At 38.7% G+C, this 16347-nt stretch overlaps 1 protein-coding gene across 1 annotated transcript in view; it reads right to left on the reverse strand.

The window, feature by feature from the left end:
* The window catches only part of ARHGAP6 (Rho GTPase activating protein 6), a 330900-nt gene extending 318937 nt beyond the window's left edge, over positions 1-11963 (reverse strand). Inside the window, exon 1 of the mRNA XM_036743443.1 lies at positions 11628-11963. Within this exon, the coding sequence (XP_036599338.1) occupies positions 11628-11672 (45 nt within the window). The 5' untranslated portion in view covers positions 11673-11963. The remainder of the gene's footprint in view (positions 1-11627) is intronic.
* Between the last annotated feature and the right edge of the window lie 4384 nt (positions 11964-16347).

Here is a 16347-nt window from a genome sequence, read left to right on the forward strand (position 1 = left end):
TCTCAGTGGTTGGGGGACAGGTTAGAGAAAGGGAGAGAATTTGGAACTCGATTTTTAAAAAAGAATGTTAAAAATAATTTTTTAAAGAAATATAAGCAGTATCAAAACAATATGTCATTAATTGATTATGTTGCTATACAGGGCTGAATCTAAATTCTTAGCATGATGATCCTATAAATTGGCTCTATGGGTAAAGAGACCTGACTGTGATCCAAAGTATTCACCCTTAGTCTTGGCCTGAGAGACAACTCCTTGACTTGGTGAGCAGAATTCGTAAGGGTCAGACTCCCTTGGAGATAAAGTCAGAATGGTGACCCTTATCCTGACCTGACTAGCAATGTGACATCATACTACAAAAAAGACTATTTGAAGCCATGTGTGTAAATATTTATAAAAATGATGCTATGTGTTAGCATGTTCAAGTTGTTTGAACAAACTAAACATTCCATTCTGTTACTAGACTTTTATTACATTGTCAGTCTATTTAAAGTGGCCTGGACAAATGAGGGCCCAAAGCAATCTCTAGGAACTATGCCTGTGTCCAGGGACAACCTACCTGGCACAAGGAACCTATGGCAACATAGACTAGAGGTTCTCCCAAAATTGGTGAATTTTACAAAAGAATTTCCCTCTGTTTTATTTGGAGAGGCTAAGAATATCTTTACTACATAGCAGCAAAAGTGTGTTGGGGAGTCCTTCAAAAAAGGTTTTTGTTTAGAAAAAAAAGTTCATCAGACTAATCTGTACTTCCTTTTGATACTCCTGTAAGAAAATTTCCCCAAGGTTACAACCACCCAGACTGTATTTTAGGAATCCAATTTGGTGGACACCCTAACGGTAATTTAGAAAAAGCAAAAAGAGAAAGAAATCAGAAAATGTGTTCACTATCCAGAGAGAACAAAAAGTTGACTATTTTTGGTTTCAACATTTACACTCTAATTCCTACGAGATGCCTTTTAAGTAAATGGAAGTCTGCACTAACTTTCTATATTTGGACTAACAAATTAGCCTAATTTTTTTTGTATAATTTATCAGTATGGAGATGTTTCACTACATTAGCATCTTTGAGTCATAAGTAAGACTCAAAGATAACACTGTAGTGGATGGTGAGAGTTTATATTAATTTAATCATAAGTTTTGACAACAACACATTCAAGCCTTTGGAGTATGGTATATATAGGAATAAGTCTAATTAGAAAAATTAGTTTGCAAAAAAAAAGGCTTAGGACAAGAAAAGGAAATCTCAAAAGTCAAAGTGCCTTACAAATCCTTAAATTCAATGAATCTGTTCCTAAGTCTTGGTCACATTAGCCCCTAACTTTCTCACACTCTAAACAAAATTTCAAGCACCCATGGATTTAACTTTCTAGAATTCTATTTCAAAGAGATGACAATGAAGTAACCTTCTGAGCATTTTGTGTTACTGCGCACAAATTCTTCCAAAAGGGACTCAAACTTAATGACAAAATATGATCGCAAATACCTCAAATGCAGGGGGCAATTTGGAAGGCTTTTACGGCGAGGGAAAAGAGACAGTTACTAGAAGCCATTTTTGTTATTCTTTAACTTGCTGGCCCTCTATCACCTTTTGAGCAAATTACTTTTTTTTAAATAAATTTATTTTTTTTTATTTTTAGTTTACAACACTTGGTTCCACAAGTTTTTGGGTTCTAAATTTTCCCTCCCTCCCTCTCCTCCTCCCTTCTCCCTTGACAGCATGTAATCCAATGTAGGTTCTACATATACCTTCACATTGAACTTATTTACATAATGGTCCAGTTGTAAAGAAGAGTTTTAACCAATGGAATGAATCACAAGAAAGAAGAAGCAAAGCCAAAAAAGAAAGGAAAAAGAAAGAGAGTGAATAGTTTGCCTCAATCTGCGTTCAGACTCCATAATTCTTTCTCTGGATGTGCACAGCTTTTTCCATCATGAGTCTTTTGGAGCTGTCTTTGAACCTTGTGTTGATGAGAGGAGCCAAGTCTATCAAGGTTAGTCCTTACAAATACCTTGTGTCTGTAATCATGCATATTGATATCCTGGTTCTGCTCATTTCACTCAGCATCAGTTTATATAAATCTTTCCGGGTTTTTCTGAAGTCTACCTGCTCCTCATTTCTTATAGCACAATAGTATTCCATTATATTCATATACCACAACTTGTTTAGCCATTCCCCAGTTGATGGGCATCCCCTTGATTTCCAATTCTTTGCCACCACAAAAAGAGCTGCTATAAATATTTTTGTACATACAGGTTTCTTTCCCACTTGTATGATGTCTTTGGGATACAACCCTGGAAGTGGTATTGCTGGGTATGCACGTTTTTATAGCCCTTTGGGCATAGTTCCAAATTGCTCTCCAGAATGGCTGCATCAGTTCACAACTCCACTAAAAATGTAACAATGTTCCAATTTTCCAACATCCTCTCTAGCATTTATGATTCTCCTGTTTTGTCATGTTAGCCAATCTGACAGGAGAGATGTCGTACCTAAGAATTGTTTTGATTTGCATTTCTCTAATCAATAGTGTTTTAGAGCCTTTTTCATACAACTATAGAGATCTTTAACTTCTTCCTCTGAAAACTGCCAGTTCATATCTTTTGACCATTTTTAAATTGGAGAATCACTTATCTTTGAGCAAATTACTTTTAACAGGTGAGTAAGGTAAGACTCAATAAATTTGTCAATTCAAAAATCTAAACTCCTATGCTTTATTCATGGGACAATGCTTTATACCCTCAAAGGAAGCTCACTTATCCTTATTCTAGACACAATTCTGATGGGAGAGGTTATCTATTTTCCAAGATCGTAGAAGCATGGATGCAATAAATTAGCTATTTACTATAGCTATTAAGAGCAGGTAGATTGGCAGCAACAAAAAATGAAAAACACTAAATGAAGAAATAGGAAAAAAACTACTATAACAGACATAAAAATTCAAACATAGAAATGTTGTGTCATTTCAGAGAGGCAAAAAAAGCTTCCTATGTTTCTTTACCACAAGAATATAAATGTATTATAGGATGATATGAAAAGTGATGTTCAGAATGAGAACTTTTTGTTGTTGTTGCTCAGTTTTCTCCTATTCTCTATGACCCCATTTGGGTTTTTTTTTTGGCAAAGATACTGGAATGGTTTGCCATTTCCTTCTCCAGCTCATTCAACAGATGAAGAAACTAAGGCAAACAGAGCAAAATGACTTGCCCAAGGTCACATAGCTAGCAAGTGTCTGAGGCTGGATCTTATCTCATGAATATGAGTCTTCCTGGTTCCAAATACAGCACACTATCTACTGAACCACCTAGCTGCCCCAGAAAGAGATCTACATAGCAAAAAAAAAAATCTAAATTGTGTTCTGTAAGCACTGTTTTATATGGCAAGAAAATATAAAACATTTTGTAAAGATCCCCAATTTGGTTAAAAACATTTTTTAAAGTGTTAGTGCTTAAAGGTTTAAGTTTTTGTTCTCTAGAAAATTAACTTTCGTGTAGTGAGCATCTCATCCCCAGACAATAAAGTATAAATGAAGCATTACTGTACCTCCTCTATGTTTATCAGACTTAGATGAAGTAAACTATATTTTAGAAAGTTTTAATGGTCCCTGATAACTCTCTAGAAAGGCTTCCTGCTAAAATTAGTTGAATCTTAGCATAAGTAGAGGGTAAAGTCTTGGCAGAGAGAGAGGTGGTTTCATAGGATAGTAGAAAAAAGAAAGGAAGAGACATAAGGATCCACTGTGGAAAATGTTCAGAGGTATGAGAGGCAATTACAGGAGTTTTGAACAAGTAGCTGTAATAATTAGAGGGAACCACTCTTAGTTAAGAAGATACAATAAACTGCTGTTTGTCCACAAGCCTATTGTATTTTACAGCTTATTCTTATGGGGAAAAAGAAAAAAAAACAACAAGAAGCAAACAGGTTATTAGATATTTAATCCATAAATATGCCACAAGTTTGGGAAAGATTAAGGTCAGTCTCCTACACCTTTGAAATCAACGCTATAATGCAATGACAGTTGAGTTGCTTAAGGTGCCATGATACATGTGTCTCCCTGAGGCTTACCCATTTATAAACAGATGAACAGTTAAATATGAAAATTCCAAGACTGTCTTTAGTTACCAAAGACCAAATTGTTTTCAATAGATTTAGTCTTGTGGATGGATTTTATGTTGTAATGTTTTAAATTGTTAGTCTTCATCTGGTATATATGGTTAATTAGAGTATCAACTTGCTTCAGTCTATTTCCTTATATTCTGGATATACAAAAAATCACAGTTAAGGGGGAAAAGTTGTAGCCCTTTGCTGCTGAAGAGCTAAGCTGGGCTTAACCACTGTGTGTAGGACAAAATTAGGCATTATAGTCAAAAATATGGATCTGGGGAAACAGAGCAGCAAAGAGGAAGTAAGGTCGGGAGCATGGGAAGTCAAAGTCTTGAAACTGCTGTGTGTGTGTTTAGTGAGTATCATATGTGATACTTGGGGCACTTCAGTAGTATGACCAGCTCACACAGGCTCACATGCTGCCTCTGTAAACCTACAGGAAGATAGGTTAGCACTTTATTGATTAACCAGTGAGGAAATGTCACATATAATTTTCCCACCAAGCAACACTATACTTGACAATCACCAGCCCAATGGTCTTTCCATAGTCACTTAGATCCATATATAAAAGTTCCTCTATAGTGCACACATTCTGGTCTTCCACCTGGGCAAGAAATACTTGGGCACAAAAAAGAAACCCTCATTATTCTTTCATGTGTGTGTACATGTATGTGTGTATACACACATATGTATATATGTTTATACACACATATAAACACACATACATATTATATACACACATATACAGCCATACACATATATACATATACATGTGTGGGCATATATGTATGTATGTGTGTGAGAATCAGCTTTTTTATAGTAGCCAGAAAATGGAAATGAAGTAGCTGTCTTCCTACTGGGGAATAACTAAACAAATTGTATATGAGTAAATTGAAATACTATTGTGTCATAGGAAGTAATGAAATGGATAATTTCAGAGGAAACTGGGAAGATGTCTATGAATTGATGCCAAACTAAGGAAGCAGAATAAAGAGAACAATTTATACAAAGATAACAGCGTTATAGAGAAAAACAGCTTTGAAAGGTTTTAGAACTTTGATCAAAAAATGATAGCCTATAAATGGAGATAAAACATGTTATTCACCTTCTAATGGAGAGCTGATGAACTTAGAATACAGAAAGGGACACATTTTCAGGCATGGCTAACATGGAAATTGTTTTACTGAACTGTGTAGATATGTATCGGAAGATTTGTTTAGAGGTCTTAAAATTTGCTTAATTGAGGATGGTGGGAAGGACAGATTAATTTTTTTAAGACTTGTTACTAGAAAATTTTTTTAAAGTATTGATAAATTTTGGAAAAAAATTCATCAATTGCATAAGAATTCATTCTGGGAGAAACTGATTAGAAAACAAACTTATTTAACATAAAATGAAAAATATAGATTTTTCACAAGCATTATAAGATAATAGAAATTCAGAATTCATTTCAAGGGTCAGTTTGGCCAAGAACTCAGCCAAGGAAGTTTAGACCTGGTTATGAGGTTACCTCACCTAGGTTGCTGGGTTCTCCTTGAAGCTCTGTTAATTATTATTTGTGTGACCCTAGGTAAGTCACTTCCTCTTACTAGACTCTATTATTCTTATATGTAAAATGGGGGGAGGGGTTGAATCTGATGATCTGAAGTCCCTTTCATCTCTGAAGTTCTCTGTTTTCTGGTAACATAACCTTGGTTGTATCAGAGATACATCTGAAAAGGGGAAAATCACTTAGCCTTTTTTGTCAAAGTAGAATAAATAATCTGGACCTATGTCTGGGGGTTATAGAAAGAAATAATATTCATAAAGCACTCAGAAGATCTATTTTAAAATAAAAGCAGTGTTGCTGATATTCTCATATTAGGTTAAGGGTTTACTGAAGCGATTTTAAATGTGAGGCTCCAATATAAACTCCATGTATTGTAATGAAATAAGGCATATGCTGCATGATGTTGGCAGGAAATCAGAGTTTGTAATACACTGTTTATATTTTGAGGGAGTTGGAATCTGAGAAGAGATCTGGAGGCCAGTTTAATGTAATCTTTGAGATGAATCCCTTTTCAGCACTGGCCAACTCATTTGACCTGTGCTGAAGTTTCTTCTTCTGTTGACCGGGAATAACAAAGTCCCACTCCATTATTACAACTGAGAGGAATAATTTACAAAACTTCAGAGCTTATACTGTACCTCCTCTAATCAGCTTTTCTTTGAAATTTAATAGTTTACCCTAGTTAAGATTTGTAGCTTGTCCCCTTTTCTTTGCTTCCTCTTGACATTTTTCACTGTAATAGCACTCACATTCTCTTAAACACATGGTTACTGATAGTCATAGTGCTACAAACATAGTAAACCCTCAATAAAAGTTCTTGGAATAAATGAAATGAAGAATTAGGCTCAACTGATAGTTGATGAGACTAATACTTACACTAGGCATTACACTTTAAGTGGATTTGAAGTAGATTCCTAGGTCTACATCTATGCTAGATCATAGGTCACATTTTTATATGTTGTTTTCAAAATCATTCTTTTTAAAATTTTTATTTTATTTTTAATTTATGGCTCAACCTCATGGACTTCTTTTTTTGCTTTAAGGTTTATAAAGTACTTCCCTCATGTTCCCTTTCTAAGGGAAGCAATATAATTATTATTATCCTTATTTTATAGGTGAGAACATCCAATTTTAGAAAGGATCTAATTTACCTATGATCAATAAATCAATCAACAAGCATTATTAAATGCTTATTCCTACTATGACACTGTCAAGTGGTTCAAAGAATCTAGTACTAGACTTAAAGACTCGATGTCTTGAGTTCAAATTCTGCCTTAGACATTAGCTATATAACCCTGGGAGAGTTACTTTATCTCTTTCATTCTCAGCATCCTCACCTATAAAATAATAGTACCTACCTCCCAGGTAGGATCAAATAAGATAATATGAGTAAAATGTCTTGCACTTAAAGTGCCATAGAAATGTTAGCTAATGTTATTCCGGGGCCAGGCATTCTCTGAAGTGTTGGAGATAGAAAGAAAAAGATCACGTAACAAGTAAAAGAATCTAGGTTGGACACTAGGTCTCTCACCTAAATAAGTCCCTCCTTCTTTCCACAAGAGGACATTGCCTCTGGGAGTTAGAATCAGGCAGCTTACTTGACTATTTCCACGCTAGTCAAACCTGATAAGTGAGGCCCCAATGGATATTTTTTGTCCTAATTTGGCCAATTATTTTAACCATAAAGGCAACGTGAAAAATTTAAGAATTGTGAAAAATCCTTGTTTGCAAGTATTAGCCTACACAAATTAGCTGAACATATCACTAGCATTATAGACAAATCCTTTACTGATTCCAATTTCGGCCATTTGTAAACAAGTAAACTTTCATTCACAGTATTTTAGGAATCTAGCTCCACCTGTTTCTGTCCAGCTAAGACCCCAATCACTGACGGCAGGCAAATTTGGGAGGATTGTTTTGGGTACAACGTGACGTGCCAATTCATTGTACACTGTATCTCCTTAATATAGCAGATGTGGTAACTTTCTTAAAGCAAGTACCCCTACTGGTCCTTTGATTCATACAAAATAACTAAAATAACAATCTTTATCTCCAAAAAGGTACAGAATACTATTTTAGAATTAAATTGGGAATCTTCTGTCTCTGTGATCTGAAATGGAGTTTTTACTTGTGTGTTACATGATGTTCAAAGTGGTCATTTAGAAACAATAGAAACCTCAAAATATAGAATCTTCATTAATGATGGAAATATTGAGTGCAGTTTTCATACCCGGGCTGAGTCAATTTTTTAAAAAGCTCATCTTGATTTCAGAATCCATTGATAATTATGAACGAACAACCTTTCAAATCCTTTTTCTTTCTTGGATCAGATCTGTACCTTATACTTTGGCATAAGGTCTCTGGTTCTCCTGCTTCAGCTCTTTTCTCTCTGATGTTAATTTGCATACAATTCTCTTTTCCTTACTTATTCAACTGAGAGCAAAAGTGGTGGTGGAGGAAACATTCCTTGATCCATGAAAGAGAAAATCAGAGAAAAATTGGGTAGCTAGGAGATACAGTGCATAGAACACTGGGCCTGGATTCAGGAAGAACTGAGTTCAAATCCAGCCTCAGCTATTTACTAGCTGTGTGACCCTGGGCAAGTTACTTGATTCCTATTTCCCTCAGTTTCCTCATCTGAAAAACAGGGATAATAATAGCACAGCCCTCCTTCCTATGGATGTTGTGAAGATCAAATGAAATAATAATCCTAAAGCACTTAGCACAGTGCCTAGCACATAGTAAGTGCCACATACGTGTTAGTTATTTTTCAGTGCTTAGCATGGTGCCTGGCACATAGAAGACACTTCACAAATCCTCCTTTTCTCCCTTCCTCCCTCCCTTCTTTCCAATTCTGTCTCTGACACTAGTCACATATGTGTTAGGAGCCTGTTTTCCTCTTCTGTAAAATAAGGATGCTATTTTTATAATGTTTATATCATGTTTACAAAGCTCTTTCAGTTCCACAGCTTATTGAGGAGGTGGGTAGGTATTGCCTACCTCATTGGGTTGTCGGATGATAACAGTGAGATAGCAGATATGAAAACAATTTGTATAACAAACTACTAAGTATTGTATAAAACAGGATGAGATTTTATGGAATTTTGTGTTTTTAGTTCTTCATAACAGAAGTGATGTACATGAGAAAAAAAATAGGATGCTGATGGCAACTCTAAAAATTATTCTCTCTTATCTGATTATTTCTTTACCAAATAGCCAGATTTTAGGCATGAAACCAAGTTAAATGGAACAGAGAAATTAGAAAGATGACCAAATCCTAGAAGGAAAGGAATAGTGCTGAGAAACTGTCCCAAAAGGATGGAGCCTCATTTTATTAAAAAGACAGGATACCTTAAGGACATATTAGGGGTAATCCTTTTCAAGGAGACAGAATATTTTGTAAAAACAAAAAAGCAAGCTTCTGGAAATAGTCAAACTAAAGTAAGGAAAACAGACAAGGAGTGGCAAGATTAGATGGCAGATTAAGCAACACAGAACTTTACAAATATGGACAGCAAGTGGTCATGCTTCATAAGGAGAATTCTTTTGAGTGGTGCTTCATCTGTGATAGAGACTTTCTGAATACCTTTATTTTGTCTAAAGTATGCATACTAAATGACCTAAGGCCTCCAGTGCAACTTTGATGCTTCGAGCATTGAAGAAGGCATATAGAGTTTTCCTTCTGAAATCTTCACCCTAAAATCCCTAAACTTACAATGTAAGTAATGTCCAGACAAATGCAGGGCAATCAGCACTAAAATAATACCATAATCTCCCATCAGAGATATGCCTCCCGAGGTCCAGAAAGGGCTGTAGTTTATCCTACCACAATAGGTTGAATTCCAGTGATGAACATTGAGGGTGGGTGGGAGGAGGGGAATAATGAATTCAATTTCCCAGTTAACAGTAACTCTGCTGCGCTTCCCACCCCACAGCAAGAGCAACTTCAGAGAGATTCCAGGTTGTTCCCTAAAGTCTTAGATATTTCCTCTTGCTTTCAAACAAATTAGGATAAATTGAAACATTCAAGATATGCAAAAAGAAAAAGCCTTGAGATGGTTGGGAAAACAAACAAACATGTAAGCTAAGCTATATCACTGGTGGTTAACCTTCTTTCATGATTTCCTTTTGTTCATCCTGACCTACACCAAAGAGAAACCACCACAAATAATAGAGTTAATGTTATTTTCACTCTTTACAACTACAGCATTAAATTTCCTGAGATTGTTTTCTAAGGAGACATGGGCAAGAGTAAAACAGGGGTTTTGCATTAGGTTACCTCTGGTCTGGGGGTGCTTGGTTTATTTTTCAAGACTACTAATTGGCAAAAAATAAAAGAAAACTTAACCCTTTTTATTTTTAAAAGATTATTCCATTGCCTAAAAAGAAACTTAATAACATTGAAATAAGCTTGCAAAGGATGAATCTTAAGAAAATGTGGGGACATCTCTCAACATTTCCAAGTAGTACTCACTCTCTAATATTTTCTTCTTCCAAAAAAAGTAGAGGTCAACTTGCTTGGGCCAACATTAAACCCATAATGAGAAGTAGATTGTCGTAAAGGAAAACCTGAAAGTCCAACATGAACTCTCCATCATGTCCCTAGATTGAGTCATAGGACACTAGAGAATCCTCAAAACTTCTGGATCATGTAGACCAGGTTTTCAATAACCTGTTCTTGTGTCATGGGTCCCTCTTTTGGTCTAGTGAAGTCTAAGGACCTCTTCTCAGACTAACATTTTTAAATACATAAAATAAAATACATAGTATTACAAAAGAAACCAATTTCATTGAAATATGGTTGTAAAAATATTTTTAAAAACAACCAAATTCTTGTGCTCCCTGAAATCTATCCGTAGACCCCAAGTTAAAAATTCCCTCTCTATTGTGAGGCCTTCACTTTATAGATAGGGCAAGTGACTTGTCCAGGGTCATAAAGCTACTAAATGACAGAGAATCGAGATCTCCAATGTTGAGGCCAGACTGTAGATAGAACAGGCTGCTTCAGACATTGGCTCTAGTGAAAAAAAACATTATGCTTATTTTTAAAACTTGGAGGGAAACTTATATGCCTCTTAAGAGAAATAAACCAAACCAATACGTGCGTATCTATACCCTGCAGCATTTCTTCTGTGATCCACTATTTCACCTCCTAGGTCATTTAAAAAAGTAATAAAAGAACTGACTAGTATCCAATTCTATTCCTGTCCTTTCCACATATTTGAGCAAAAGGCTGAATGGGTTGGTCCGGATTGAGTCAGGAAAAGAACCATCAGCCCATTCGGCGTACAAAAGCTGCCTGGAAGCACTGGGAACTCGGTAGAGTCTAGTTTCTCAAGGCGCGCCCCATTTCTCAACTCCCTCTCCCCAGTCCAGATGCATCCAGGCAGCAAGAGCTAGCCTAAGCCGAGAGCCCTCCCACCTTGTCACTAGCCTTTTTAACCCCCTTTGGCACAGCGGAAGGCAGAGGAAGAGCAACCACAGTAAAACCGCTCTTCTTCCAGGTGTATGCACGGTTTGGTTTGGCTGGATAGAAATTCCCCTTCCTGAGTTGTCAGGGGCTCAGCACCTAATACACACCTAAGTGAGATCGCAAGGGTCCCCGAGAGCACTAGGATTAACAGTCCAGGGAGGCGTTCTGCCGCGGATCAACAGGCATCTTTAACTTGCTGTGAATGCCCAACAGGTGAGGAAATGCCACGCAAACAGAAGTCCCCTTACCAGCCCCTTCCACTCGACGTAAACCCCTCGTCCTGGCCTCCTTCTGCCTTCCTTCCCCCTCCCCACGCCCAATGACTTCCAGCATCGGCACGAATTCCCTTGGTCTCCCTGCCCTCCTCCAGCATCCAGAATCGAAGAGCCCAGGCAGGGTGAGGGGGCTAGGGCCGACACCTTCTGCAGCCTCCCTGCGGGCCAGACAGCTCCTCCACCCCCACCCCTGACCCGTCCCATCTCTGGTTCGGGGACTGGACAACTTACCGCATAGTGGAGCTGGGGCTTCTCATTAAACACTGAGTCCCCCATGCTTCCCTTAGAAGCCAAGACCAGCGTCTCCAGGCTTTTAGAGGCAGCGTCTGTAGCCTTCGCCAACAGCAGCTGCAGGGGTGCGATCGGCCGGGGCGCTGCTGGGGCACCCGCACTGCCCCCTTTCCTCCTTCTTCTCCTCCTCTCCTCCTGCCCTGCTTCCCTGGACGCGGACAGGGCGAGCGCTCCGGTCCAACCCTATTTCACCACCATCCTGCTGACAGCACCAGCTTTGCTCGCGGTTGAGAACCCGGCGGCTGCTTTCTTATTTTGTTGGTTTGAAAAAAACAAAACACCACAAGCCACTGCAACAGAACACACATACAGAGACTCGCAGACACGACCCCTCTCACGTTGTGAAGCTGGAAGGGAAGAGGAGGAGGAGAGAAAGAAAGAAGGAGGAGGCTGTCAGAAGCAATGGGCGGGCATTTAATTCCTTCCGCTCTCCGTGGGCCAGACTTGCTGCTGCTGCTGCGGCTGCTGCCGCTCGGGCTGCTGTTGCCAGCTGTTGGCAGCGGGACCTGCAGCTTGGTTTCCAGCCGAACAACAGGTGTAAGGCCAGATCTTCCTACCTGCGGGCTGCCAACCAACCCTGTCCCACCTCCTTCAGTGGAAGAGGGATAAACTGTGCAGGGCTGGAAGGCTAGTAAAACTAACTGAAGGAATCCAAGTGAATCCAGAGGAGTTTACTGTAAAATAGTGGCCCCAGGCCCTACTTCAGCTCTGGGTTCTGAGCCCGCTGAGTACCAGGCTATTCCAACTAATGGGATTTTTTTTTAAAGGCTTGCTTTCATTTTACACACAGCCTACCACTTCTGGTTACCACAAGCGTGTAACTGAACTAGGGGAGTGTCTGCTTCAGGGCCCAGGGGGAGGGGAGAGCAGTGATTGCTACCCTTGGGGAGGGGCTGCGCTAAAGATTGCAGGTTTTGCAAACATAAGACTCTGGAGGGGGAAGCCTGGAACTCGAGGGGCATTGTTGAGCTGAGAAGGTACTGCAGGGCATTATTTCACAGAGTAACTAAGGAGCACTGCTGGCTAGGAAGAGGGGGAGCTACTGGCTTAGATCTGTGAGGCACTGTAGGAATGGGGTGTGTTGCTATTCTGGACTGGGGATATTGATAAAGGGCGGGGAGGAAGCCAGAGTTCAAGGATGGGCGTGGGGTGGGGGAGATCTGTTTTGTTTAAGCAGTGAAAAAACTTTGCAAAACCTTTAAGATCAAAGAGGGGGAACAACTTTTTGTCAACTCAGAGAGTATACTGGAATGCTTAAATGTTCAAATGAACCTGTGATCTCATAGATTTTGAAGTTCTTTCTAAGGATGAAGATCACAACTGAGGTGTGCTTGCTTTTCCTATAACTCTTGTCCCATCCCATAATGCCTATTGCCCGAATTAGGGTATGCATTTACATGGAAAACCTATGGAGTCCATCCATAGGACTGCATATTTGGAACAGCCAGTTCATATGAACCATAAATTGGCCCTGGGTTGAAGTGAATGAAGTAGGAGAGCAGGCCGACTGCTTAAGTGAAAGTGGCAAAGCTGCTTTAATAACTCCAAGCTTTACTGGAAAACAGAGGCCCACCTTTTAAGTACTATGTTCTAGGGTGTTGCTGTAGGGCAGCAAGACAAAGAATATAACAATGTTCAAAAAATTAAAAAGGACTGTTGGATAATATAAGATGTGTTTATGGTGGAAAGTGCAGTAGTCTTAGAATCAAGAGACCTGGATGAGTTCCAGGACTGGCTCCCACACATTTGACTCTTGTACAAATGATTTCATCCCTTTGGGCCTCAGTTTCCTTATCTGTAAAATGAGAGGGTGGGAAGGATAACACACATTTATACAGCACTTCGAGGTACACAAAGGCTTTTTCTCACAACCACTAAAGCAGATGACACAATCATTAGGACACTCCAACCCCAGTCTCCAAGCATTCTCACATGGAAATCCTTACCTGCTCATTATGGAATTTTTAGCCTTCTTCAGAGCACAGCTGTATATATAGCATGTATGATCTCCTTCGTGAAGTCTTTTCTAGACCCCTAAACAGTAATGTTGTCTTTCTCTTTAAAATTCTTTGTATAACTTTGTTTAAATATTTTGTATCTATTTACCTACCTGTACAACAGAAATATATACATTATATATACATATATGTGTGTGTGTATATATATGCACATGTGCATGAACACACACACATATGAGCCTAGCATGACTTAAGTGCTTAATAAATTTTAGTTCAGTCATGGCTGACACTTCAAGACCCCATGGACCATACCATCCATGGGGTTTTCTTGGCAAAGATATTGTAGTGATTTGCCATTTCCTTCTCCAGTGGATTAAGGCAAACGGACATTAAGTGACTTACCCAGGGTCACACAGCTAGTAAGTATCTGAGGCCAGAGTCCTGTAGATACAAATAAAAGCCAGAGAGACAGCCCCTTCCTTCAAATTCTAACATAAGATGAAGACAACACATAAAAGGGACCTGAAAAAGGAGGGGAGGAGACATGGTGACATGGCTGGAGATGTACAAGATGTGTTATGGAAATCAGGAAGCAATCAAAATAATGCTAAAGCTGGACTAGCAAAGCCCACAGTGTTTACCTGTGTGTCTTATAACTGATAGAAGAATTTGAAAAAGTTTCCCTAAGGAGCATAAGGCCAAGGAGAAAGAGGAGAAGAAAGGATTAATAAGACTCAAGGGATTTTTATATATTCAACCTTCTCCAGCTTAGGCACTTTCAAATCCATAACAGCATTTGAATGGGTGTAACTTATTATGGGCTCTGGCTTCTCCCTATTCCCAAATTATAGCTCTTACACACACACACACACACACACACACACACACACACACACACCCCTTTGAAGACTAAAACTAAAGTGCTCTTCCCCTCATAACTGCTTAATGATTAATGAATTTAAACAATATGGAATTCATTTTAGGGTTTTACAAATCAGAACCTTAGTCCTTTGATCTTTAGCCAGTGAATGTGCCAACTTAATTTTGAAAATATCAATTACTTGTTGTATCATATGTTTTATGTGTTCAACAAGAGAATGGTTGTGCAGGTTCTATGGTATTATAATTGACCAATGTTAACCAAGCTCTACTTAAAATTTAGGAACATTTTAGGCATAATTTCTGTATTTTCATATATGTATTGCCAAGTCTCCATTGTTACAGTTTTATGGAAAGAGGTAATGGGTTGTGGCTCTTTTTTCCAGTTTTAAAGGGCTTTCTCTAAAGATGTGGCAGTAAGTTTAAGAAAGGAAACTAGATAATCCTCTAAAATCTACTTGATTCAATTCAACTCAATAAACATTTATTAAATGTCAACTATGTGCCAGGCACTGTACTAAGCATTAGAGATATAAAAAATGGGCAAAGGATAGTCTTTGCACTCACAGTTCTTACAATTTAAAGGAGAAGACAAGGTACAAACAAATGTATACAAAGCAAGCTATATACAGGACAAATAGGAAATAATTAACAGAAGGAAGGCACTGGTATAAGGAGGTGGAATTTTAATTGGGATTTAAAGCAAGTCAGAGAGTCCAGTAGTTGGAGTGGAGGAGAGAGAGTAATCCAAGTATGAGCAACAGTCAGAGATTGCCTAGAGCCAAGAGATGGAATGTCTTATTCATGAAACAGCCAGGAGGCCAGTGTCACTAGAACCAAGAGTATGTATTGGGGATTTAGGTGTAAGAAGACTGGAAAAGCAGAAAGTGGCTGAGTGGTCACATAGGACTTTGAATGTGAAACAGAGCATTTTGTATTTGTTCCTGGGGGCAATAGGGAACCACTGGAATTTGTTGAGGTGGAAGAGGGGATGGGTGATATTAGTAGAGTTGGGTTTTAGGAAAATCACTTTAGCGGCTGAATGGAGAATGGATTAGAGTAAGAAAAGATTTGAGGTAGGTAGACCTACCAGCTGGCTATTGCAGCAATCAAGGTGTGAGGTGATGAGTGCCCATATTAGAGCGATAGAGTGTCAGAGGAGACAAGGGGTATATTTGGGAAGTGTGGTGAAGATAAAATCAACAAGGCTTAGCAACAGCTTGGATTTGGGATGGGGAATTGAAAGACAGTGATGGGGATGTGAAAGATAGTGAAGAATCCAGGATGACTCCTAGGTTTGTAACAACAATGCTGCTTGCAGCTGCTGTGGAGGTGTAAGGCCAATAACACCAGTACACAGGAGGACTGCTAGCACAGACTCTTTGATCTGCTTTTCTAAGGAAGGCAACTTTAAGGGGTTTACAATCTCACTTCAATTAAACATACATATATCATTCACTTGGTTCAGGGGAAAAAGTCATCACCCTGAACTCCAGAGAAAACACAAACAGAAATTACAAGCAGAAATTATATAAACAGAGCAAATAACACAAATCAGCAGACAGGACTTCTGTTTGTCCATAGCAATACATACATAGTCACCAGAGAGAGAAGCACCAAAATCTGGGTTTTTAAAGCCTGGGAGGGTTCCTTAATGGCTATCCAGAGTCTTGTCAGGCCAAACCACAGGAACACTCTTCCAATGAGTGAGCTCCAAAGCAAAATGCTAACCTCAGAGTATATATACACTTCTTCAGAGTCTGCCCATAGAGGGTATCACAACCATGTGACTCGAACTCATGTGACTTAGGCTTTCTTGTGAC

Source organism: Trichosurus vulpecula, chromosome 2, assembly GCF_011100635.1.
Source record: "Trichosurus vulpecula isolate mTriVul1 chromosome 2, mTriVul1.pri, whole genome shotgun sequence".
Lineage (NCBI taxonomy): Eukaryota > Metazoa > Chordata > Mammalia > Diprotodontia > Phalangeridae > Trichosurus > Trichosurus vulpecula.